General features: G+C 44.6%; 2 protein-coding genes across 2 annotated transcripts in view; one reads left to right on the top strand and one right to left on the bottom strand.

The window, feature by feature from the left end:
* Window positions 1–26,631, top strand: part of HEMK2 (HemK methyltransferase 2, ETF1 glutamine and histone H4 lysine) — an 88,213-nt gene that overhangs the window by 24,078 nt on the left and 37,504 nt on the right. The gene's annotated exons all lie outside the window — the stretch shown is intronic.
* HECTD1 (HECT domain E3 ubiquitin protein ligase 1) overlaps window positions 1–26,631 on the bottom strand; it is a 99,632-nt gene that overhangs the window by 61,565 nt on the left and 11,436 nt on the right. The window contains exons 8-15 of the mRNA XM_068120024.2: window positions 13,321–13,419; window positions 13,029–13,143; window positions 11,892–12,063; window positions 6,511–6,649; window positions 5,947–6,117; window positions 943–1,168; window positions 572–835; window positions 27–103 (exon numbers count right to left, since the gene is read on the bottom strand). Of these exons, the coding sequence (XP_067976125.1) occupies window positions 27–103; window positions 572–835; window positions 943–1,168; window positions 5,947–6,117; window positions 6,511–6,649; window positions 11,892–12,063; window positions 13,029–13,143; window positions 13,321–13,419 (1,263 nt within the window). The remainder of the gene's footprint in view (window positions 1–26; window positions 104–571; window positions 836–942; window positions 1,169–5,946; window positions 6,118–6,510; window positions 6,650–11,891; window positions 12,064–13,028; window positions 13,144–13,320; window positions 13,420–26,631) is intronic.

The following is a 26,631-nucleotide window of genomic DNA, read 5'->3' as shown; positions in this document are numbered from 1 at the left end:
AATCATACAATGAACCACAAACTTACCTTTTGCTTTGTTCTCTCCAACTTTGATCTTAGCTTTTTACTTCTCTTTCCCGTCCATCCCATCACAAACTCGGAGCCTAATTGGTACGAGAGATTGAAAATAAGATTCAGGTCAAATTATGGAATACAGGAAGTACAATGAATGAATGAATGAATGATCGTTTTGAGGCCATTTTTCCCCGCTAGAGCGGGGGTTAGCCTTGCGGGCCCCATGACAATCATGGTTCCCTGTTTGAGGCAATGTTTTTATGGCTGGATGCCCTTCCCGACGCCAACCCTTGGTCACCCCTTAGGATGCGCAGGGATATGGTGTACCTATTCTAAACCGGGGTACACACCGGGAGAATACAGGAAGTACGATGCTATACAACAGTGGGGGGAATTTCCCAAATTAAAACCCAGTTTCCCTTTGGCATTCCTATAAAACGCTGAACTCCACAATCTGACAAATTCATCAATTCAGAACCAAACCACCCCCTTTGTTGATGAACAGGAGCATTAACCAAACGTGCCACTACACAAACAAGTTGGGCAAATGCACTCACTTAAAGATGTCTCGGCAGTGAAGGAATGCTTGGTTCCTCGATTGGATTCAAAAACAAAACCTGGGAGATCTTCCTTCAGGATTGTGGCTTGCTGTCCGTCCGAGTTATGGATAAGCATCTCACCGTCCTTCTGGCAGTTCAAGGACCAGTTGCCCACAAACAGTTTTGTTTGATCAGGACATGAAAGCACAGGCTGACTCACGGTTCCACATTTCACTTGACTCCGAGCCCTTTGCAACTTCTCCAAGAATTCACTTCGTGACTCTGGCATGGAAAAAAAAAAAATTGGTGCACAGAGAATTGCAATAAACAATCAGGCTTGTCAACGACCTGTACTTTTTTGCAACGCGTGGTGGGAACATCATGCTCACCGGAGCTATCCGACCCACCCTCAGGACTTCCACTTGAATACATGGTAGCAAGTTTGCCATCAAGGATGAAGCGGAACCAACCATTGGAGCCATTAGAGAGCTCCAGGGCTGCAGCATCACTCCAAATGTACAAACAATCTCGGCCACGCACGATAGACCAGTCCCTCCAATGGTACGGCTTGCCCTGCAACATGTCCGCTGCGTCCTCAAGATGCATATCTTCTTGCTGGAACATTTTCAACAAAGGAAAGAATCAAGTTTGAGGAAAATTATACAAAAATTCATTACTTATTGAAGGCTCATGAAAGAGTGGATGCGTGCGTGTATGATATTCTTATTCTTCAACAGCCAAAATTCTTTCCAACTTATTGTGGGGTTGGCCGGGGGTAGTTTTTGGCCCAAGTCTTTCACAATACAGCTGACAAGGCCTGATGCTCGACCTCATAGCACGGTCAGGAATTTGTACTTTGTCCCTGGCAATTGCTCACCTACTCTTCGCGAAGGACACCATGGAAATTTTAATATCCACCAACTATCGGCAGACAGGACACCATCCGAGGCAAACAATAAAACCATACAAGTGTAGGAAAGTTTGACAATTGCAAAGGTTGCAAATCGATTCAAGAAAGTACTAGAGAACATGTTTTATACACATTTTATTTCAAACTTCCCATGCAAATATCCCAATCTGTTCGCATTCACAAGTGCACATACCCTAGGCACAGTCACAAAAACTTCACCAATATATCAATACGCTTAAAATTCAATTTGGTCTGAAATATTTCCCAAAGCAATTCTAAAGTACCTTCTTACAAGTCTAATGTAAGCTAGTGTCTCATTTACGATCGCTATTACAGAACCATCCCGACAACTAGGGAGGTAATACAACGACTGTGTAGCCATCATTACACAGCACAAGGAAGGCCATTCAGTGAGCAAAATGGAAACGAAGGTCAAAAGTTTCACATAATGAAGTGCAGAGCACAAGAAAGAGAGAAACTTGTGACGTTCCAAACACCAGTAGTCGGGGCAGAAAGTGGATGACAACTGAGCAAGACCACACCATTCACAAATCGAAGACTTGCCGTTTCCTCGCCAACCAAAAGTGGATGGAGGTTATGTTTTCACCCCTGCCTGTCTGTTTGTTTGTGAACAAGATATCTCAGAAAGTTGTGGATGGAATCGGATGAAATTTGGCAGTGAGGCAGTGTACATGACAAGGACAAAATGATTACATTATTTGGTGAAGATCCGGATCCGGTTATTAGAATTCAAGTGATTCTTCACCATTGGAAGATAGGGCCAACCAGGCGAAGGTATGCTCTCTACCGAGTGCCGTTCTAGTTACCCTTGCCAGAGGAGAGGGTATTGCATTTGAGTCCGTTTGTTACTTGCCGGAAAAAAATTTCCGGCAAGTATGTTGATCTGTTCGTTTGTCTGTTTGTCTGTTTGTCTGTTTGTCTGTTTGTCTGTTTGTCTGTTTGTCTGTTTGCAGCACTACGTCTACACCGTTGCACGTAGAATCGCCAAACTTGGCACACATATTGGTCTTGCCCTCTAATATACTGTGCCCAAATGATGACGTCATCAGTCACGTGGTTCGGCCGCCATCTTGGAAAAACCGAAAAATTTTGCACCTCGATATCTCATAGTGCTGAACAGAAAAAATTGAGCCATGGCTCATTGTAAAGAACTCTCCATTGGGAATAAAACATGTTAATGATGACGTCATAGGTCACGTGGTTCGGCCGCCATCTTGGAAAAACGGCAAAACTTTGCACCACTATATCTCCAAAAGTGCTGAACAGAAAAAATTGAGACATGGCTCTTTGTAAAGAACTCTCCATGGGGAATAAAATATGTTAATGATGATGTCATCAGTCACGTGGTTCGGCCGCCATCTTGGAAAAACCGAAAAACTCTGCACCTCCACATCTCCAAAAGTCCTGAATAGAAAAAATTGAGGTATGGCTCATTGTAAAGAACTCTCCATGGGGAATAAAATATGTTAATGATGACGTCATATGTCACGTGGTCGGCCGCCATCTTGGAAAAACGGCAAAAATTTGCACCACTATATCTCCAAAAGTGCTGAACAGAAAAAATTGAGACATGGCTCATTGTAAAGAACTCTCCATGGGGAATAAAATATGTTAATGATGACGTCATCAGTCACGTGGTCGGCCGCCATCTCGGAAAAACCGAAAAACTTAGCACCTCCATATCTCCGAAAGTGCTGAATAGAAAAAATTGAGACATGGCTCATTGTAAAGAACTCTCCATGGGGAACAAAATATGTTAATGATGATGTCATCGGTCACGTGGTTCGGCCGCCATCTTGGAAAAACCGAAAAACTCTGCACCTCCACATCTCCAAAAGTCCTGAAGAGAAAAAATTGAGGTATGGCTCATTGTAAAGAACTCTCCATGGGGAATAAAATATGTTAATGATGACGTCATCGGTCACGTGGTTCGGCCGCCATATTTGTCCTAAATGGCTGATAAAAAAGTACATTCCGGCAAGTCCTCGGTCTCTGACCGATTTTTCATCTGTCTGTCTGTCTGTTTGCAGCACTGCGTCTACACCGTTGCACGTAGAATCGCCAAACTTTGCACACATATTGGTCTTGCCCTGGAATAGACTGTGCCCAATTGATGACGTCATCGGTCACGTGGTTCGGCCGCCATCTTGGAAAAACCGAAAAACTCTGCACCTCCACATCTCCGAAAGTGCTGAACAGAAAAAATTGAGACATGGCTCATTGTAAAGAACTCTCCATGCGGAATAAAATATGTAAATGATGACGTCATCAGTCACGTGGTTCGGTCGCCATCTTGGAAAAACGGCAAAACGTTGCGCCACGATATCTCCAAAAGTGCTGAACAGAAAAAATTGAGACATGGCTCATTGTAAAGAACTCTCCATGGGGAATAAAATATGTTAATGATGACGTCATATGTCACGTGGTCGGCCGCCATCTTGGAAAAACGGCAAAACTTTGCACCACTATATCGCCAAAAGTGCTGAACAGAAAAAATTGAGACATGGCTCATTGTAAAGAACTCCACATGGGGAATAAAATATGTTAATGATGACGTCATCAGTCACGTGGTCGGCCGCCATCTTGGAAAAACTGCAAAACTTTGCACTTCGAAATCTCCAAAAGTGCTGAACAGAAAAAATGGAGACATGGCTCATTGTAAAAAACTCTCCATGGGGAATAAAATATGTTAATGATGTCATATGTCACGTGGTCGGCCGCCATCTTGGAAAAACCAAAAAACTCTGCACCTCCACATCTCCAAAAGTCCTGAATAGAAAAAATTGAGGCATGGCTCATTGTAAAGAACTCTCCATGGGGAATAAAATATGTTAATGATGACGTCATTGGTCACGTGGTTCGGCCGCCATATTTGTCCTAAATGGCGGATAAAAAAGTACATTCCGGCAAGTCCTCGGTCTCTGACCGATTTTTCATTTGTCTGTTACTTGCCGGAAAAGATTCCGGCAAGTATGTTGGTTGGTTGGTTGGTCTGTTTGTCTGTCTGTGCGCAGTACTACGTCTACACCGTTGCACAAAGAATCGCCAAACTTTACACACATATTTGTCTTGCCCTGGAATAGACTGTGCCCAATTTTTAACTCTCTCGGCCCAAGGCCTCCATTATGACGTCACAATTCGATAATTCGACAAGTACAAAACTTCATCCGATGAAGATGAAATTTCTTGAGCATAATCTAGGAATAAATTAGTTTAGAAAACAAATAATGATGACGTGATTGGTCACGTAGTTCAGCCACCATATTTGGTGGCTTGACCTTGAGTGGAATATCTTGAAAAATAAGCGAAGTACCAACTTCTAATCTGGTGTGTGGGTGTATCTAGGCATAAGGAAGAACACTATTGAAATGTGGGTCGCCACGTCAAAATCCAAGATGGCCGCCACCATATATATGTCTGAACCTTATGAGCGAAATATCTTGAAAAATAAACGAACTACTAACTTCTAATCTGGTGTGTGGGTGTATCTACACAAAGGAGAACGCTATTGAAAATTGGGTCGCCATGTCAAAAACCAAGATGGCCGCCTTGCGTCTTCCACTTTGTCAACTCGTCACCACCGATGGGGGACCTCGGCGTAACGCTCGTTTTCAATAGGGTTCTTCCATATGCCTAGTTGCACCCACACACCAAATTAGAATTCGGTCCTTCGCTTATGTACGCACGCACGGACATATATATGGTGGTGGCCATCTTGGATTTTTGCAGAATCATTTTTGGATCTGCTCCCCACCCCCTGAGGTGGGGTCAAAAAGTCAAAATAAAAAACTATATCCAAAAATGATTCTGCTCTTGCACCTTCTTGCCATGTGGTGATCATAACCACCAGGTTTAGTGAATTTCTGCACAACTGCTAGTTGCGTGACAATGCCTATATTATGTGAAAACTAATCATGAGATATTTTAATGAGAAAAGTTTGAAACAAAATGCATAAAACATGTCCTGTTACAAATCCTTTTATCATGGTGAATAGACTTTCCGATACATCGACAATTTGTGTTGAATTATCCTTACTTCAAGGTTTCTGTAAGATTTTTTTTAGTTTTCAGTGATTCTTCATAATTGAGATATCGGGCCAAAAAAAACAACTATATATAGCACAATATTTTAAAAGATTTGGATGGATTTGGACAAAATTTGGTGGAGGAGTTGGTGAGATGACAAGAACAAGACGATTAGATTTTTGTTCATGTCTGGATGCAGATGCGGCCTACCAGTGGAATACAAAACGCAATCTGTTCAGCCTGGTGGAGACATGCACTCTAGCGAGTACCATTCTTGTTATACATATTGTATAGACGGCAGGCGGATGATGTTTGTATGACATAGGATACAAGACTGAGTGCAAGTGATTTTAAAGCCCCGAGATTAGAATTTGCAAACAAGAAAGTCAGAACTCTTAATCAACAGAGGTAGTTTTGATTATCAAATTTGAGTTACCTTTTCTGTCTTCAATTCCTGTTCACTCTCGTCATCAGAAGCAGTGCCAGCAAGGCCAGAAACTTTGTTAATGACACCAAGTCTTGCCAGCTGGTCCAGAAAGAGATCGCCCCCTTTTTCGACCAAATCGTCAATCATTTGCAAGGCAAGCAAGTGCCCATCGTCGTCATCCTGAAAAATTGGCAATGGCCAAAGCATTATGAAGTTGAGGCAAAACAAGATGACCACTCATTTTTGCATCTTCAGACACATAGGGCTGCCGAAGCAGTTTCTTGGCTATTGGTCACAATCCAAGACGGGTCGCCACTCCGACGCAGGATACTCGAATGGCTCATTCATCCCGGTAAGCTGGTACTCATTTTGCCGACCTCGGAAGGATGACAGGCTGAGTCAGCCCACCTGGTGTTAATTCAACGGTTTGGCAGGGGCTTGAACTCAAGACCTTGCGATCTTAAGCCAGCCACCTTAACTGTGAAGCCAACACCACGAGCTTAAAGCAAAATACAAATTTACAACAATAACGGCAAAATGCTCAGAAAATCCCAAGAGGATTTAAATCCCCACCTCATGGTCCAAGACAGCAGATGTGACTTCAACCAAAATTATGGGAAGGTTCTGCCCAGCATCCAAGCTGCAAACCTCCTTAAGTAGTGTCTCGTGGCAGTGGTACACCATCTTGCGGATCAGTGCCAAACTCGCCTTTCTGCATTGTTAAGACAAAGCAAACTGTCAAGCATGTAAAAACAAATTTGACCTCCACTGTATAAATTTCCATATACTCTTCAATCTCATTCTGCCCTCCAGGTCTTCAAGACAATTGTTCACCACAATCTCAGATCATCCCCAATCCAAAACCATGATCTTTATTTACCACCCTCGTTAACTCCCACCCCAGCCCCACCTTCCAAATTTCCAGTTATCCTTTCTGAATCCATCTTGTCCACCCCACGCATCCTTTGCTGTCATTACACCCCACACACATTGTTTGCACAAGTCTACCTCTATTTTGTCCTTAAACCATGCGGTTGGTGTCGCGCCCCCCCCCCCCCCTTATTCTACTGTTCCTTTTGTTCCATTGCATCCTTTGTTTTGTTTTGTTCCATTGACTTCCGTTTCCGGTCCCTGGAGCAAGGAAACGTCTTGGAGCTCTGCACGGCAGCAAAAGTTATAGTATTTTTTCCATTCGTGTTTTCGTCAATTTATACTCGTTTTTTATTGTGCATATGTTACAGGGTGTTTTCCAGTTGGTGTTGATTTGCAATTCTTGCAAACTTTTGTATAATTTAATCGTTTTCTGTCTCTCAGCGTGTGCGGCCTGGTTTCTCTCGGCTTCCCTACCCCCATAGGTGTTCTGTGAATTTAAGTTCTTTCCTTCGCTGTATTGCTTATTTCTGAGATTTTCTCTTCTCCCCCTAACTTCCCCGAACATCGACCACTTGTCTAACGTTTTAAATCCCTTCAAAGTTTCTTCACGTCTCTTCTCGTCACGTCTCGTCTCGTCTCGTCTCTTCAAAGCTGTCCATGCGCGCACGCTTTCGAAGTTAAGTAACTTTACAATTGTGTTTTTGTCGAAACTGTATCTTTCTTTCGGTGTGCGTAACTATTGGTGTGTCTTTAATAGTATTCTTGGTGTTGGTTTTTCATACCTGTGTACAGAATCGTCGGTTAGTTCGTGTCGCGTATTCTGACGCCTAGTGTAGTACTAGTAGGCTACCGTGTCTGTAGTACTAGTACAGTGTGTCAGTGTAGTACTGACATGAAGTACAGTGTGTCAGTGTAGTACTGACATGAAGTACAGTGTGTCAGTGTAGTACTGACGCCTAGTGTAGTACTAGTAGGCTACCGTGTCTGACCTTGGCTTGAGGCTTTGTTTCTGTCTCAACGGTTCTTCGATTGCGCTCGCCATTACTTTCGGTCTCTATTTTTCACGTTTCACGTTCGGTCTCTGTCTCTGTTTTCATCTCAACTATATTTATAAAAAATAAAAAATAAAAAAATTTAAAAATTCCATCTCTTACAGTTACAGTGCCTCTTTCATACATTCCCGAAACTCTCCAGAACTCCACCCATCCTTCAGCGTCCTCAAACGTATTTTTGATTCGAAGGTCTCAAGAAACTCATTTTGCAATAAATGTTCGTTTCCCATTAATCGTACACTTTCTAAAATCCAATCTCACCCCTCCCCACCAAATCTTCCCCATCACCCCTCCCCACCAAATCTTCCCCATCACCCCTTCCCTCCAAAACTTCCCTATCACCCCTTCCCTCAAAAACTTCCCCATCACCCCTCCCCTTCAAAACTTGCCCATCACCCCTCCCCTCCAAATCCACCCCCTTGCCCCTCCCCTCCAAATCTTCCCCATCACCCATCCCTTTCAGATCTCCCCCCCTTGCCCCTTCCCTCCTAAACTCCACCCACACCCCTCCCCTCCGAGACCCTCCCTCACTCCTCCCCTCCTAGACTCCCCTCTCACCCCTCCTCATCAAAGCGTCCTCCCCGCTTCTTCCCCCTTCATCTCCCTCAACCTTCTGCCTCACTCTACCCCCTCCTCAAATAACACCTCACTGCACCTCACCCAATCACCATCAAACCTTTTGTCTGCCCCATTCTTCCCTTTCTCCAAGCTATTCTGAAATCTCTGACATGCCTTCAACAGCTCTCCCTACCTCTTCCACATCTTACCCTACCGCTCCCCCCCCCCCTGTTCTGTATCCGATGCTCCCCCTTCCTCTTCTTTAACAGTATGGACCTCAAACATCCGGGGCCTTCGCTCAAACTTGACTGATCTCTCCATACAGGTTGCTTCTGATAAACCAGACGTGATCTGCTTAACAGAAACTTTCCTCCTTCATGATGTCTCTGATTCCTTGGTATCTCTCCCAGGTTACTCCCTCCTCCGGTATGATAGACCTGAGCCTCGTCCTGGAGGGGGAGTTGCTATCTTTATAAAAAAATTCCTCACTCGCCCTGCACTGCCATCTCTCCACCTCACCCCCAGGAATACCTTTGGCTACGGCTTCCCCTTCGCTCCCACCTTTTGTTCATATGTGTGTTGTACCGTCCACCAAACAGCGATGACTCCATCTACATCTCGGTCTGATAATATGGACCAACTTCTATCTACCCATCCCAACTCTCTCTTCCTCATATGTGGTGATTTCAATCGTCACCATGCCAGTTGGCTGGGTGTGGGTTCCTCTCTCACCAGCCATGGCTCTTCAGCAAAGGACTTCTGTGACTCACTGGGACTGACACAATCTGTCAATTTCCCGACCCGGATCTCAGTCAACGGAGCATCTTCTCTTCTGGACTTGGTTATGACAAGCTTCCTTGAAAATGCCTGCTGCTCTTCTTCTGCTCCAATCGGCTCATCTGATCATGTGCTTGTTAAAGTGGACATCTCTCTGACCATTCTCAGAGAGCCTCCTCAGCGTCGACGAGTCTGGCATTTCACTCAGGCCAACTGGCACGGTCTTCAAGCAGCCATCAATCATCTGGACTGGTCTCCCATCTCTACCGCCTCTGACATCAACTCATCCTGGGAATTCTTCTAAAGTAAATTGCTCTCTCTCTCATGCACAGATTTATCCCATCTCGTCTTCAGTTGTCATACCCTTCCTCCCTTCCATGGTACACGGAATCTTGTGGTGAGGCTATTGCCCAAAAACAACTTGCTTTCATCTCCTGGAAAGCAAATCCAACGGAAGGAAATCTCATTTCCTTTCACAAAGCCCGAAACAAGTGTGTGTCCACCCTCAGGAGAGCCAGGAAACAAAATCTCTCCGTTCTCAGGACAGAACTCTATCTGTCTCCCTCTTCCAAATCCTGGTGGCGTCTGGTCAAATCTTTTTCTGGGGTTTATTCCCCCTCCATCCCCTCCCTCACCTCAAACGGCCACATGGCTGATTCCGCACGTGAAAAAGCTGAATGCCTCATCTCTGTGTTTGCCTCTAAATCTTGAGTCCCAAACCCATCCCTCCCTGTACCCACCGTACCCAGTCGTACCCAGCTGCTCCTGGACTCTGTGTCCTTTCCTCCTGACAAGGTGGAAAAGTTTCTGTCAACCCTCGACTCTGATTCTGCAACTGGACCTGACGGCATCAGCCCACGGGTCCTAAAATCCTGTTCTTCCGCTCTTTCACTCCCTCTCTCTGTTCTCTTCACCCTCTCTTTTGCTCAAGGTCATCTGCCATCTGCTTGGAAATTTGCCAACATCACCGCTTTGCACAAAAAAGGTGCAAAAACAGATCCCAGCAACTACAGACCAATCAGCCTTCTCCCAATTATCAGCAAAGTCATGGAATCCATCATTGCTTCAGATATGAAATCTTTCCTCTTCTCCAATGGCTTGATCTCTGATCATCAATTTGGTTTCAGACCTGGTCACTCTACTCTGGACATGCTGCTTCTGCTTTCTCAACAATGGATGGACGTCCTCAATGCCAAACAGGAAATTAGAGCCGTCTCCCTTGACATATCACGTGCCTTCGATACGGTCTGGCACCCCGCTCTGCTCACCAAACTCTCCTCTTTTGGTATCCATGGAAATCTCCACGCATGGCTGGCGGACTTCCTCTCTAGTCATAGTCAACGTGTGGCCCTGAATGGGGTTTCTCTCATCTCTTCCTGTTCAGGCTGGAGTTCCCCAAGGCAGTGTTCTGGGCCCTGTGCTTTTTCTGGTCTTCATCAATGATCTCTCTGACTCTCTTGAAAATCCTCTCTATCTCTTTGCTGATGACTCTACTCTGTCGCTCCATTCTTCATCCCTAAGATCGGCAGTCTGCAGCCTCCTCACTCTCTGCAGACCTGGACAAAATCACAGACTGGGCATACAAGTGGACCATGTCTTTCAATCCTGACAAATCTCACACTCTTACGGTCTCTCCGAAAAGACCGACTTGACAACCCTCCCATCTACTTTCTGAATAATCCTCTCCAAGAAGTTCTGTCACTCAAGCTTTTGGGTCTCACTATCTGCCATGATCTTTCCTGGGAAAACCACATTTCCAAGCTGGCCTCCAAAGCCAGTCGCCGACTGGGCATCCTCGGTCGTGCGAAGTCCTTCCTTGGCACACCTGAGCTCCTCACCACATACAAGGCTTTCATCCACAGCTCAATGGAATACTGCTCTCCCCTCTGGGCTGGTGCACCTCCCTCACACCTAGCTCGTCTTCACGCTGTTGAAACCAAAGCATTCAGAATCATTGGAATCTCCCGCGATGAAGCTAACTCCAAGGGCCTCTCACTCACTCACCGCACGCAGGTTGGTGGTCTTTCCATCTTCTACAGACTCCTCTCTGGCCTTGCCCCCCCCAGCTCTCTCTGGGCTGTCCAGCAAATATTCCTACAGGTCGCACAAGATCTGCCTGCAACCCTCTTATGGTTAAACTGCCAAAATCAAGACTCTGCTCACCTTCACTCCTTCATGCCTCTTTTCTCCCGCCTCTGGAACAAACTCCCTCACTCTCTTCAATCCCACTCCACCCTCCAGGTCTTTAAAACAGCTGTTCACCACCATCTCTTATCTTCCCCCATCCAAAACATTGATCTTTTCTTTCCCCGCTAATTTCACCACAATTCCACTTTTTTGAAATACCAATTTCTGTCCTGGAAGTCCTTGGTGTCCTTGTGTTTGATACTTCTGCCACCCCCCCCCTCCCCCCAAGCCCTCTCCCTCCCACACATCTCCCTGCTCTTAAATGTTGTGTGTGCCCTCAAGTGTTTGTGTGCTTCCTTCTCTTGTCTTCCGCTCCCTCTTTTTATATATTTTGTTTGTATGGTTGATTTGTTTGTGAAATAAATGTCAGCTCTTTCACGAGCCTCGATTCAGTATACAAAAAAATCCTGACCCGTTCAATGTCCGAGCTCTTCCGTGAACCTAAACTGTATACAAAAAAAAAATAATAATAATTCAACCCATTTCAAAGAGCTTAAACCGAGTCACCTGACTGATGGCACCATGGTCTTCTGAAAGGTCTGTGCAAATATGGGGAGCAACCTCTTGAGGTAAACAGGGGCCATTTCAGGGTCTCCTCTGGGGTCATTGATCTCCTCTTCCCTGTGAGTCTCCTTTTTCTTCTTATCTTGATCTTTGTTCACAGGACACATCCATTCTCCTGAAGGTGAGAAATTATTTTAATTCTTCCAAAAAATATAAAAATCCAAATGCATGTTGGCTTGGTTAATCAATTTTGACAACCATGTACAACATTATATTGTGTGATCACGTAGCATCATTACGAAACAGTTGCAATGGAAACGGATTCAAAAGTTGGACCAGACCACTCAATTTTCAGAGTTATTGCTGGAGCAAAACAAGTCACAATTTACTCCCCTCACCACTTCAAATAAAGTAACTAACTAGAATGCCACTCAGTGGATAGCATACCTCCACCTGGTTGGCCATAATCACTCAATGGTGAAGAATCACTTTAAAAATTCTACCAGCTGGATCCAGATCCGGATATTCACCAAAATTTAATCGATTCTTCCTTGTCACACACACAACCTGTCCAACATGTTTCATCCAAATCCATCCATAGCTTTTTGATATATCCTGCTATGTATCGTTTTTGGCCCTATCTCTCAATAGTGAAGAATCACTTAAAAATTTAAATAATTCTCACATCCGAATCCATATGCAGATCTTCACCAAAGTCGAATCGAATCGTCCTTGTCAGACACTCAACCGGTCCACCAAGTTTCGTCCAAATCCATCCACAACTTGAGATATCCTGCTATGTATCGTTTTTGGCCCTATCTCCCAATGGTGAAGAATCTCTAAAAATTCTAGTAGCCGGATCCAAATCCTAATCTTCACCAAAATCTAATCATTTCGTCCTTGTCACATATGCTACATCTCTGACAAATTTCATCCGAATCTGTCCACAACTGAGATATTTTGTTTCCAAACAGAAAGACAGACAGGGGTGAAAACAACCTCCATCCACCTTTGATGGTGGAGGTAACAACGACAAAGCAGAGGAGAAAGCAAAAGTGACAAAGAACCGAAATGTTTATGTGATTAAGAAAAGGTAAAGAATACAAACATACAAGTATAAACAGACTCCATATCCATCACCTGGGGATTGCAATATGGAGACCACTTCAGTGTGCCCACGCTCTCGTGCCTTGTCCAATGGTGTTTTTCCATCCTCGTCCCGTAAATCCGGATTGGCCCCATGTTTCAGCAGGGTCTGAAAACAAAATTTAAAGGTGCCATTGATGCAAATCACACAACACCACAGAATCACCACTGAAAAATGTGTTAAAGCATACCACCACAACAACACACCAGAAAGCACAAAGATGAGCATCACACACAAAAATATCTAACAGCAGAGAATCACACAAAATTCAGACTAGGATCTTACTTTAGCAACCTGCGGCCGTCCAAAGCATGCAGCATAATGGAGAGATGACGAACGCTGACCCCTGTTAACATCAGATCCTCTTTCACAAAGAAATTCCACCTGTGCAAAGACATTCCACATAATTTAGATTTAGTGAATAAAAATTAAAAAAAAAAAAAAAAATTAGGAGACAACTTAAGATAAATACAACAGTGAACAAGAAAAACAGCAATCATAGGTTGCAAACCCTCGTCAGGAGGTATTTTCAGTGGTTTTTAACGCTTCTGCGTTAAAACATGGCGGCCGAACCACATGACTGATGACTATTTTTTTCCTAAACTAATTTATTCCCAGATTATGCTCAAGAAATTTCATCTTGATCGGATGAAGTTTTGTACTTGTCGAATTATGACGTCATAGTGTGGCACCTATGACGTCATCATTAACATTATATTCCCCATGGAGAGTTCTTTACAATGAGCCATGTCTCAATTTTTTCTATTCAGCGCTTTCGGAGATAGAGATGCAAAGCTTTTCGGTTTTTCCAAGATGGCGGCCGAACCACGTGGCGGATATCATTTTTTCTCCACCAGTTTATCCCTAGATGATACTCAAGAAATTTCATCTTGATCAGATGAAGTTTTGTACTTGCCAAATTATGACGTCATAATGGAGGCATCTATGATATCATTAACATATTTTATTCCCCATGGAGAGTTCTTTACAATGAGCCATGTCTCAATTTTTTTTCTATTCAGCGCTTTGAGAAAAAGAGGTGCAACGTTTTTCGATTTTTCCAAGATGGCGGTCGAACCACGTGACATATGACGTCATAATTATCATTAAAAAATTCTCCAGTTGGAGTTGCACCTATGATGAAAATTTCCTGTCAATCAGACCAACGGTTGCAGAGAAAATCATATTTAGTCTGTGCGGACAAAGACACAAATGCAATACCTTCTCCTCTGGCGAGGGTAATAAAACAGACAAAAATAAATAAATTAAAAGACGGACAATTTGGTTTACCAAAACGCACGATCATCCCCAAGAAGAACTCAGAAGTGTACGATTTGTACAACCATAGAAGCCAACCAAGCATCAGCATAGGCTCTCACAAAGACCTTTAACTCTGACCATAGATCTGACAAACAAACTACAACAGCTCAATTCACAAAAATGGGTTAAACTAAAATAAAATAAATATTAATAATATTCTATTACAATTTTTTAATAATTTGAATACAGTAATCAACCGGACTGTACCGTGTACATTTTGTATCCCACTGATAGGCCGGATCTGAATCAACATTGAATCCGCTTGTCACCTACTCAAGTCATCTCAGTTTTGTCACAAATAATGCCGGGGTCACACGATCAAGTAAAGCCTAGCCGAAAGGGCCACGTAGGGCCAAGTTAAAAAAAAAAAATTTACGGCGCCGTAAACTGCGGGCCTCGTAGGGGCCACATAGCTGCCGTAGAGCCACGGGATAGCCACGTACTCGCCACGTCAGACCCTCGTAAAAATTGGCCGTATCTGCCACGTAAGGCCATGTAATGGCCAGGTATACGCCACGTGCCACGTATGGGCCATGCACTGCCACGTGGGAGCCACGTGTCCTGTTAAAAATCCTATAAAAAGGGGGTCCCCAGCCCCTTCCAGTCATTCAGCATCTTGACCTTCAAGAAAGCAACATCACCATGAGAGTACCAAGAAGACAGACTGCAGATTGCTGTCCTCAGATATCAGCATGCCCTGTACAATGCTGCTGCTGGACTGGTCCTGCAGGAGATGCAGGCAAGAGAGATCCAGAGGAAAGCCAAGAAGAAGAGACTCTGGGTGAGGAGGTGGATCTCTAAGAGACAGGAAATGGGTGTCTATGACACCTTGATGGAGCTAGAAGATGAGTGCCAAGGAGTTCCAGTCCTTTGCAAGGGTGTCACCTGACCTGTACCATGAGATAGTCAGAAGAGTTGGGCCAAGGATCCAGAAACAAGACACATTCTTCAGGAAAGCCCTGTCACCTGGTCTCAGGGTGGCCATCACCCTGAGGTTCCTTGGCACTGGTATATCCTACCACAGCCTACCCCACGAGTTCAGATGACCTCAACACCATCAGCCTGATCGTCTGAGACTTGTGAGGCCATCATTGCTGTTGCCACCTCCTCTGCTGCTGCTGCTTCCTCTAGCACTCTCACCATGATGACAATGTTGAGAAAGAGATTCAAAAATTGTTGAGAATTGCTTCAAAAAGCTCCACCACTTGTGAACACTGAAAGTGTCATGAAAACTGACCACGTATTTAGTACCGTAGTCAAGAGTGGGGATTTGGAACCTGGGACAAAATTTTTAGACAAAATTTGACACCAATTGTACATATTGGCAGTAACAATAATTGGTGTCAGGAGTGGGATTTGGAACCCAACCAAATAAGCGTGGCACGATTAGGTTCGCTCCAATCGGGTTCCAACATCTAAGACTGCGCGGACCACGTGTACGCAATCTGCTCAGCGTACTCAAACCACACGTGGTTCGTGCGAGGCTTGTTTCCTCGCTTCCAGGGCAGCGCGGGGACTTAGGTACGAGCGAAAAGTAGTCCCAAAACTCTACGCCGTGTGTGTCCAGGAGGGACTTAGGTCTCGGTTCCACCAGGCCCAGTAAAGACAAGGGGATTAATCCCCCCTTGATAAGGGGAAGAAGGCCGGCATAGAGAACCTCAACAACAATGAGACCTGTATTTATATGCAGCCGGTTCAAAACACGTGGCGCTACGGGGTTCTACGTGGCTCTACAGGGTGGTCAAGTGGCTCTACGAGGCACGACGGGGCACTACGAGGCGACTTCGTGGCCAAGACGTGGTGAGCACGTGGTGATTACGTGGTTGTCACCGGATCGCTCCTTATATGGCAATCACGTGGCGCTACGGGGTTCTACGTGGCAATTACGTGGCTCTACGTGGCAATAGGGGGGTCCCCATAATTGCCACATAGTGCCACGTACTACGTGGCCCTCACGGGGGTAGCCCCGTGGCCGTTAAGTAGGCGCCACGGCAGTGGACAAGGCTGACTTTACATGGTAAAACTTTGAACTTTTTGAAATTCCCGCTCTACCTTGCAGTAGGCGCCACGTAGACCCTGTGACCGCCACGTAGACCCCGTGACTGCCACGTAGACCCCGTGACTGCCACGTAGACCCCGTGACTGCCACGTAGACCCCGTGACTGCCACGTAGACCCCGTGACTGCCACGTCCCACCCCGTATCAAAAAAAATGGTCCTACGTGGCCCTTACGGCTAGGCTTTACGTGATAGTGTGACCCCGGCATTAGCCACAACTTTTTGAAATGTCATGTTATACTGTACAGGTACATCATTTTTGGCCCCATCTTCTCAATGGTTAAGAATCACTTAGCAGATTCGAGTATCGGAATCTGGATCCAGATCTTCACCAACATCTCATCAATTAGTCCTCGTCACATACCCAACCTGCCCACCAAATGTCGTTTTGAATCTGTCCTTAACTTTTTTTTCTTTTTTTCTTTAAGATATCCTGCTCACAGACAAACAGACAGACACAGACACAAACAGGGGTGAAAACAACCACCATCCTCCTTTGGTGACAGATATAATCTTACAATAATTCACCAAATGTTCGTCCATCCATCTGTCCGTCCGAAGGTACCACAAAAACGGCTGAACCGATCGCAACGATATTTTGGGTGGGTAATCCTGGGATCTCCTGGAGTAAAATAGGGTATATTGTTTGTCCAATTTCAGCTTTGGCCTCCAGCATTACGTTATTTTCCCGGGTGCCGCACAAACGGCTGCACCGATCGGACTCGGTGACCTCGGACAAAGCCCTTTTATAAGGACATGGGTTGAATCCCTGCTTGAGAGAATGCCAACCCCCTCCCGGCCATCACGGGGCCGTCTCTCCAACTCACAATCCCACGAGATATGCGGCAAGGACGACCCAAAACCAATTATCATCTTTTTGATTCGTATATAAAAACATTAAAAGAAAATAATGACCTCGGCCAAAGTTCAAACGACGTGAGTTTAATCTCCACATAGCTATTTGGGCGGTGTTCAAGCTAACAGATCGCTGTCTCCATCGATCTTGCCAAGGCCGTAACACCGATCGGCTCAAAATCCTTTTAACTGTTGACTTGGTAGTTTTTACAATGAAAAACATTAACAATGTTGTTAAAAGTTTATTTTGTGATTAATTTGTGGGACCGTGGTGATTGGAGTTATGTTGTTTGGAGAAAGAAAAAAAATAAAAAAAATATCGGCTTCAAGTAAATGACGACATGCCGTGACGATTTCTACTTTCTAAACATGAACTTTGCGGATCGCCATATGCAGATTCGCCACGGTCCCACGATCGATGTTTCCATACGTGAATGTACCCGTTTGTTTGCAAACGGGTACGTTTTTCATGGAAGTCCTTCACGAACTTGTTGTCCATGTCTGATGTGCAACTGAAGGTGCTACAGGAATGTGGAATTTATTGGTTTCATGCTTTAGCATTCACCGTATCTGCATTGCCCGTTTGCTTCTGGCCTCCCACCTGTGTGTAGCATGGGTATCTCACTAGTAAAGAAAATAATGCAAGACAAATCACCAATCAATGGTTCACCTTTACATCACTCTTTCCTACTGAAACATCAATAGTTCAAGATAAACTTTCAAGCTAGAGGTTCTTTCTCTTCTACCTTTTTCATTAGCCTTGAAAAAAAAGATAATATTGTTACGGCTCTCGGGGGTCGGCTCTCCCCTTATCAAGGGGGGATTAATCCCCTTGTCCTTTAAGCTGGCCATCCTGAGTCCTGGAGCTATGACGTCACTTCTGGTCAGCGCTGAATAGGGTGGTATGCCGAATTGTTCCTATCACCTAATTACCAGCGCCTTCCGGGAAGCGAGGAAATGAGCCCTGCCCGAGCCGCGGCGTTAGTGGACACGCCGAGCGAAGCGAGCCGCAACTTAGGCCGTTAACAATGACTAACCCGATTGTAGCGGTTCCTAATCGTGCCACAGGTACTCAATTGAAAGAAAGGACAGATGCGATCGGATTAGGGAAAACCAAGAAAGAACAAGGTAATTTATTTACAAACCAAAAAGAAGAGGAAAGGAAAGAAATATACAAGAAAGGAAAAAGAAGAAGCAGGACACAGGGCAGTCTTAACTTACGACCCCAGACAAACATATGCACTCACGGGGATTGTAGCTAGTAGGGTGGAAGGTCCAGGTAGATGGTCCGGGCTCCAGTCGACTCCGTCCAGTGGGCGAAAACACGGCAGGCAGCTTCGCGTGTATCGTTGGATGCGAGCGGACCTTACATATAGCGGGGGGCTGGGATGCTTCAGCGTACGTAATAATTGTATGGCTGTGCCAAACGCACCCTCTCCAAGGTTCTCTTATAGCGATGTTCACTGTTTATAAACAAACCCACCATATCCGCGCATGCGCAGCAGCCTGGTTGGCAAAAGTGCAGTGTTTTCGTTTTGCACAATGGCGTCGCTCGACACACGTGATCGTTTGAGTATTTTAATAGTCTTGACACTGTTGCAAAATCTCGGTACAAATCGAAGTTGAGTTATAGGAATTGTGAGGATATTCTTCCGGATCCATTTGCATTGAAAGGATGGCAAAACAATCCATCTTGCTGGCCAGATTTGAACTACGGCAACGTGTACACGTACTTGATCGACACACCGGGTATCTACACAAGGGAGTCGCTGAAGGCATTCAGGTCACTAGAGGCATACAATTTTTTTTTTAAGTGGTCATGTGAAGCCATTGTGGTATCATGCGATCGGGAATGATGTACCATTCTGCTTTATCAAAGGCAAAGTCATACCATCACAGCATCTCAACAATCCCATTTTGGGATTGTTGCATCTCAACGATACGACAGTCCCTCGCGACCGAGCAATGGCGCCTCCGGTTTGGGGACGCGGGTTCGCAGCTGACGTAGCATTTCGTAATTAAGCCCCACAGACACGAGTGAGCCTGCGCATCACGGCTTTGTGTGCAGCTGCCTACACGGCTTGTGGAGGCTTTACAGCTGTCGACGCCGTTCACGTTCCCAGTGGGATAGTCCTTGAGGCTTCAGCGTTGACTAAAAAAGGCTGCCCAAGGAATGTGCTCTGAGTCCGGTACGAGGCGCGGACCGTGGCGGCTGCTCGACGATGCGTATGCTGTGACGATTTAAATGTTTTTAAAATGGGATGTTAGTCGGGAAAATGAACTGGAAGGTGTGTGTACGTGTTTGTACATACGTGCGTGTGTGGGCGGACGTGCGTGCGTGGACGTGCATGCGTGTGTGGACGTACGTACCACTTAGAGACGGCCAGCATGGTTGGTGTTTTGCCAACCAAAACAAAGAGCGCGGTGACGTGATCGGGTATGTGACATTACGGTAAACATCGCAATAACGCCAGCGAGTGAGTCCTTACGCAATGTGCACTCCGTATTAGGCTTTCGTTGCAACCCGCGCTCTCTCATCAAGTAGTCCGTTGTGCGCAGTTCTTTCAAAAGGAGCCCGTCGAAAGAAGTCCGTTTGCCAGCGTGCGCAGTCCTCAAGTCCGTAAAAGGGCTTTGCGCTCGCGCTTTTATAACGCGAGCCAAGATCACTCCGCGCTCCACAAAGGTCACGCCCGTCGGTGATCTTCCCTCAGCCCTGGTTGGCTGGTGGGGGCTTACCGGCCACGCCCTGATGGTGAGTCGACGTGGCCACACCTCCTTCTTGGCATCCCGCCCCCTTCTTCCTCGAGCCAACCGCATGGTCAATGGCAGCGCTAAGGCAGCGAACGCTGCTGGCAAGGCGCGTAATAGAATTGGGAGGGACATAAGGCACCGTCTGTAGGGGCGCGTAATGGCGTCGCTTGGAGAGGGAGGTCGCAAAATGAACAGAAGGGCCTCCTCCTTATTTAATTGATGCAACGCAGATTCAACTATTGGAAACACGGCCTTAACTAAAACACATAAGGAAATAACTGAGTTCCTATGGTGGCTTACGTGTTGCTTGTGGACTAACTAAGGGTGTTACCTTTAACCTTTACTGTCATATTTACAAGTGATTCTTATTTACAAAAGTGAGGGTTCTAAAACCACAACAATATATAAAAATAAAAATAAAGGAATTTATAAATTTAACCGGAAGTGTGTCATTAGTGTTTACAGGAAGAGGAATTTCATCATAAATAGAGGGCCTGTGTATCGATTTGTGTGCTGATGAATTGCTCTATACATTCTGTGGTAATGTTAGGTGTGTGGTGTTTAGTTTAGGTGCGTGCCGTGTGTTTAGTTTAGGTGCGTGCCGTGTGTTTAGGTTAGGTGCGTGCCGTGTGTTTAGTTTAGGTGCGTGCCGTGTGTTTAGTTTAGGTGCGTGCCGTGTGTTTAGTTTAGGTGCGTGCCGTGTGTTTAGTTTAGGTGCGTGCCGTGTGTTTAGTTTAGGTGCGTGCCGTGTGTTTAGTTTAGGTGCGTGCCGTGTGTTTAGTTTAGGTGCGTGCCGTGTGTTTAGTTTAGGTGCGTGCCGTGTGTTTAGTTTAGGTGCGTGCCGTGTGTTTAGTTTAGGTGCGTGCCGTGTGTTTAGTTTAGGTGCGTGCCGTGTGTTTAGTTTAGGTGCGTGCCGTGTGTTTAGTTTAGGTGCGTGCCGTGTGTTTAGTTTAGGTGCGTGTCGTGTGTTTAGTTTAGGTGCGTGTCGTGTGTTTAGTTTAGGTGCGTTTAGTGTGTCGTGTGTTTAGTTTAGGTGCGTTTAGTGTGTCGTGTGTTTAGTTTCAGTGCGTTTAGTGTGTGTTTAGTTTAGTTTCGGTGCGTTTAGTGTGTGTATAGTTTAGTTTCGGTGCGTTTAGTGTGTGTATAGTTTAGTTTAGGTGTTTAGTGTGTGTATAGTTTAGTTTAGGTGTGTTTAGTGTGTGTGTGTTTATGTGTGTGTGTTTAGTGTTTATGTGTGTGTGTGTGTTTATGTGTGTGTGTGTGTGTTTTTATGTGTGTGTGTGTGTTTATGTGTGTGTGTGTGTGTGTTTATGTGTGTGTGTGTGTTTATGTGTGTTTATGTGTGTGTGTGTGTTTATGTGTGTGTGTGTGTTTATGTGTGTGTGTGTGTGTTTATGTGTGTGTGTGTGTTTGTGTGTGTTTATGTGTGTGTGTGTGTTTATGTGTGTGTGTGTGTTTATGTGTGTGTGTGTGTGTTTATGTGTGTGTGTGCTTATGTGTGTGTGTGTGCTTATGTGTGTGTGTTTATGTGTGCGTGTGTTTATGTGTGCGTGTGTTTATGTGTGTGTGTGTTTATGTGTGTGTGTGTTTGTGTGTGTGTGTGTTTATGTGTGTGTGTTTATGTGTGTGTGTTTATGTGTGTGTGTGTTTATGTTTATGTGTGTGTGTGTGTTTGTGTGTGTTTATGTGTGTGTGTGTGTTTATGTGTGTGTGTGTGTTTATGTGTGTGTGTGTGTGTTTATGTGTGTGTGTGCTTATGTGTGTGTGTGTGCTTATGTGTGTGTGTGTGCTTATGTGTGTGTGTGTGCTTATGTGCGTGTGTTTATGTGTGCGTGTGTTTATGTGTGCGTGTGTTTATGTGTGTGTGTGTTTATGTGTGTGTGTGTTTGTGTGTGTGTGTGTGTTTATGTGTGTGTGTTTATGTGTGTGTGTGTTTATGTTTATGTGTGTGTTTATGTTTATGTGTGTGTGTGTATGTGTATGTGTATGTGTATGTGGTGTGCGTGTGCGTGTGCGGTGTGCGTGTGCGTGTGCGTGTGCGTGTGCGTGTGCGTGTGTGTGTGTGTGTGTGTGTGTGTTTTAGTTTGAGGGTGGAATATGAGTTGGAACCCGAATCCTATCCAAGTTCCTCCTGATTACTCAATCTTTGTCTTTTTGCGTTCCTCTTGATACTCCAGTGAGCTGCATTTGGTCAGTTATTCGATTTCGTATTCAGGACACAGTGCAAGTCACAGTCTGATTTACTTAGAGTGGAAACAGGGGGAGCTCCTTGATGGTGTCCTTTCACGTCAAGATGTGGTATCACAAGGCAGCATTGTAGGACCTACGCTATTATTGATTGACAATCAATGATCTATGTGATAATCTTGAAAACAAACTTTACCATTTTTCCGATAACTCCATTTGTGTAAAATAATGATGCGAGTTGTCGCTTTCTCAAAAAAAAAAAAAAAAAAAAAAAACGAAACATTTAAACAGAAGTTGGAATGTCCACTTTAAACCCACGGTAAAGTACACAGCCCAACAAGACTGTCCCATGAGCACACACATGCACTTCAGCTTGAAGGCTAAAGTACATGGACAATCAAAACACACATTCTAATCCCAAAGGGACAGAATGCATTGTCATTCTATGGAACCACTCCTCAACAGGAGGCGATTTCCCCAACTACACCTACACAGGAGAGCCACCACATTAAAATTCACAGTATTTCTCCCGTCAGGTACTAGTCTGGAGGCATATCCCCAAAAGTGGCCTAGAAAAGGTGGTAGGGGTACACTCATGTTACAAGCTGGCAACAATGTTTTTCTGAAAGCCCAGACCTCTAGGAACCCAAAGTCTTGTTGCCAGCTTGGGAAATGGTTTGGACCAGATTTGTGGCCATTTTTCAAAATGGCCGCCTACATTTTTGGTGTTTTCTAATATTTGAGCTCTAGAACTTATATCTGGCTGTCTTAAAGGTCTCTAGGGTTATGACCTTATAACATATAGTCATACAACAATCCTCACCCAAATTGGGGTGCATGGCATATCTATAAGTGGTTTTATTGAAGCAAAAAGGCAAAAATATGCCTGAAAAACGCCTTCATTTTGATTTTTCCAAATCACTAAATTGCATACTGTGAAGTTGTTCTTTGGTCAATTTCTTTCAAAATAGTTTTAAAATTTGCCCAGATCCCTCCTCTTCATTAGCAAATCTTCAGGAATATACCCAAGTTCTCAGAAAATATGTTTTATGCATGATCAGCTACCCCTACCCCCTAAATCACAAAACGTGCCAATTTTCAATATTTCCAGATTCCAACCAATATCATTGTTGTATGACTTTTTCTCATCATGATAGGTCCAAATTAACTTACTCTATGTGATTAGGTGTTAATAAAAATTGAATTTCACACTTTAGTGAAAATCCAAGATGGCTGCCAAATGGCCAATAAAATATAATATTTCACATTATGACGTTAAGTTAAGGTAATGCAGTCTACCATTTGATACCAACACATTTTTGAGACATAATATATTGCAATAATGATGCTTTCCTTTGTATCCTTCCTCAGGTCCTGCCCGAATCATCATTTTAACATAATTGTTGTGTTAACAATGTACTATAACATATTGCTTGTTGCATGTGCTGTAAATAGCTTTCAGTGTTGTGGTAGACATAGTCTTTGTCTCTTTCCAGATATGAATGAAGATGGAACCTGTAGCTGTGATAGGCGGGAGACGGAAGAGAGAATCAGTTGCACTGGACATCGACTGGAGCACATGCTTCATTTGCCAAGGCAACAGAAAAAATGAAAAGACAACCAAGCCCACAGATGTTGGTCTCGAACGCTTTAAAGACTGTGTGATTACGAGACAGAAATACCATGACCATGAGTACATCTCAACACTTGACAGAATACAGAGTATTGACCTTGATGATGAAAAAGAACACATAGTATGGCACAGGGGCTGTTATTCAAAGTTTACACATGCCAACCATATTGAGAGACTGAAAAATCGGCATGAAAAGGAAGCAAAGGACTCGTGTGACCAACCATCTACATGCATTCGCCCCTCTTCTAGAGCATCAGTTGCTTCAGTGTCCTGGGACAAATGTATTTTCTGTCAGGAGGATAAGGCAGGAAAGCAATTGAGGAATGTAGCCACTTTAGAGACCTCAGACAGAATACTAAATGATGCTCAAAAGAACAAGATTATGAGATGCCGGTTGGCAGGAATAAGTGACCTAATAGCTGCTGAAGGGAAGTACCACCTTCCTTGTTATGTAACCTTCAGGAGGAAGTCTGAGTCAACTGTGGTAGAAGAAGGCCCAGAATATCCACCAGATGTTTGTTTCAACAAAATGATCGAGGAGGTGGATGCTGGGCTGTCTGGAGGAGACATCTATACCATGAAAACCATCTGGCACCAATACTGTTACATGATGAGAAGAGACTTCAGTGTCTGTGTGGAGCAATGTGACCGACAGAGTTACAAAGCATTCAAGAACAAAGTCAAAAGGGTATTAGGAGATAGGGCAGATTTTGTACAGTCCATGAATCAACAGGATTCACTTCTAGTCTTCCCACTAATTCAAACAGGTATTGTTGTTCAGAACTTAGCAGAGATGGCAGATGAGCTAGAACAAAGTGAGATACAAGATTCTGATGAAACCTCCCAGCACATTCCATCTTTCTCAGCCGAAACAAAGGACAATGAACTCTTGAGTTGGCTTTACAGAGTGGCAGTCAAAATGAGAAATGACATCAAGACAATGCCAGGACACTCAGATATTGGAGACATCAATACTGAAAGTGCACAGAAGGTGGTTCCTGAAAGCCTTTACATTTTCCTACGCCTGCTGTGTGATTGTGACAGCATATTTGAAGATTCTGAAGGGACCTCCGAAGGTGATGATGATGGAGAAAGCAAAAGGATTTTGAGCATAGCACAGGACATAGTATGTTTGGCATCTGGTGGCAGAAAGCAGACACCAAAGCAACTAGGGCTAGCTCTCACTGTTCACCAAGCAACAAGGTCCAAGGACTTGGTGCAACTAATGCATGCTGCAGGACATGGTGTTAGTTATGAAACTGTAAGAAGAGCTGACACTGCCCTTGCAAACTCTGTCTTGGCCAGATATGTTGAGCAAAACAACACAATAATACCCCTGAATTTTGCACAAGCTACCTACCAAGGATACATCAGATATGCTAATGATAACATTGACATCATAGAGGAGACCCTTGACGGTCAAGGCTCCTTTCATGCCTCACAGTCTGCTGCCTTTCGAAGAAGCATACCTGGCGAAAAGACCATTGCACCTGATGTCAAGTCAAGCAGTAGCAGATCTGTAACTGTGCCAGAGCATTTCAATGAGATTCAACCTTCAGGCATGGGCACCCAGAAACCCGAAGCAACATTTCCAGTAGCTGTGAAAGCTGATTGGTATATGGAATCGGATGCCCAGGTTATCTCTGAGGCTATGGCCATAGATGTGTCATGGCTCCTTGCACGTCAGTCTCACACCGAGGACCAGCATGTTCCAGGCTGGACAGCATTTAACCAGCGTGTGTCTGATGTGAATCCAGCAAAGACTACAGTAGGGCCTATGCCGATAATCAATGAGCCTGCACATGAGTTTGACACCATCTGGACAGTGATTCAAAACTGCCAAAGGATGACTGCTGCACTAGGGCAAACGTATACAGTACTTACCTTTGATGAGCAACTGTACTGTAAAGCCAAGATGTTGCAGTGGGCCAAACCAGACAAATGCAAAAACCTAGTGGTGATGCTTGGTGGTTTCCATATTCAAATGAATTTCACCAAGGTTATTGGACAGTACATGGCAGATTCCGGCTTGAAGGACATTCTGGTAGAAAGTGGTGTGTATGGCGAGAACACTGCACAGAACATCCTCAACGGGAAACAATGGAACCGCACAATCCGTGCCCACAAGCTTGTGTTTGAGGCATTATGGCGAATTCTGTGGCAGAAGATCCTACATTGGCTGAATGAAAATGAAGTACAGATTGATGCAGAAATCAATCAGGTATCAGAGGACCTTTCGAGAGCTTTCCAGCAGGCAGACGATGAGGCCATCTAGAGCTAGAAGCAAAGGCTAGAGGATATGAGAGGATCGTCATCACCAGTAGTGATACCGATGTATTATTGCTTTTGATGGCCTTCCAGCCCCAAATGCCAGAAGAGGTATGGATGAAATCAGGGACCTCTAAATACAGGCGCTACATTGCTGGCCACAAAATTGATTGCACTGATGATGTCAGGGACAGTCTTCTAGCTTTCCATGCCATTACAGGATGTGACAGCACCAGTCAACTCGCAGGCATATCAAAGAAGGCAGCATGGAAAATATTTTGTGAAGTTCCTCACCTACTCTCCCAGCTAGGGGTTGCACATGTTCCAAGTGAAGAGATTTGTGCAAAGGCTGAGGAGTTTGTCTGCCGTCTTTACAACCCGAAAGGAGACGCAAAGGAAATCCAGGCGCTGAGATGTTCCCAATTCAGAAAAGTTGGTAAAAAGCCAGAGAACATGCCACCAACAGAGGATGCATTGCACCAGCACATTTTAAGGGCACATCATCAAGCCCTTGTGTGGCGAAAT

This window comes from Myxine glutinosa, chromosome 6 (assembly GCF_964187855.1).
Source record: "Myxine glutinosa chromosome 6, kmMyxGlut1.1, whole genome shotgun sequence".
NCBI classification, from domain to species: domain Eukaryota; kingdom Metazoa; phylum Chordata; class Myxini; order Myxiniformes; family Myxinidae; genus Myxine; species Myxine glutinosa.
This window is presented reverse-complemented; position numbering and strand designations above follow the sequence as displayed.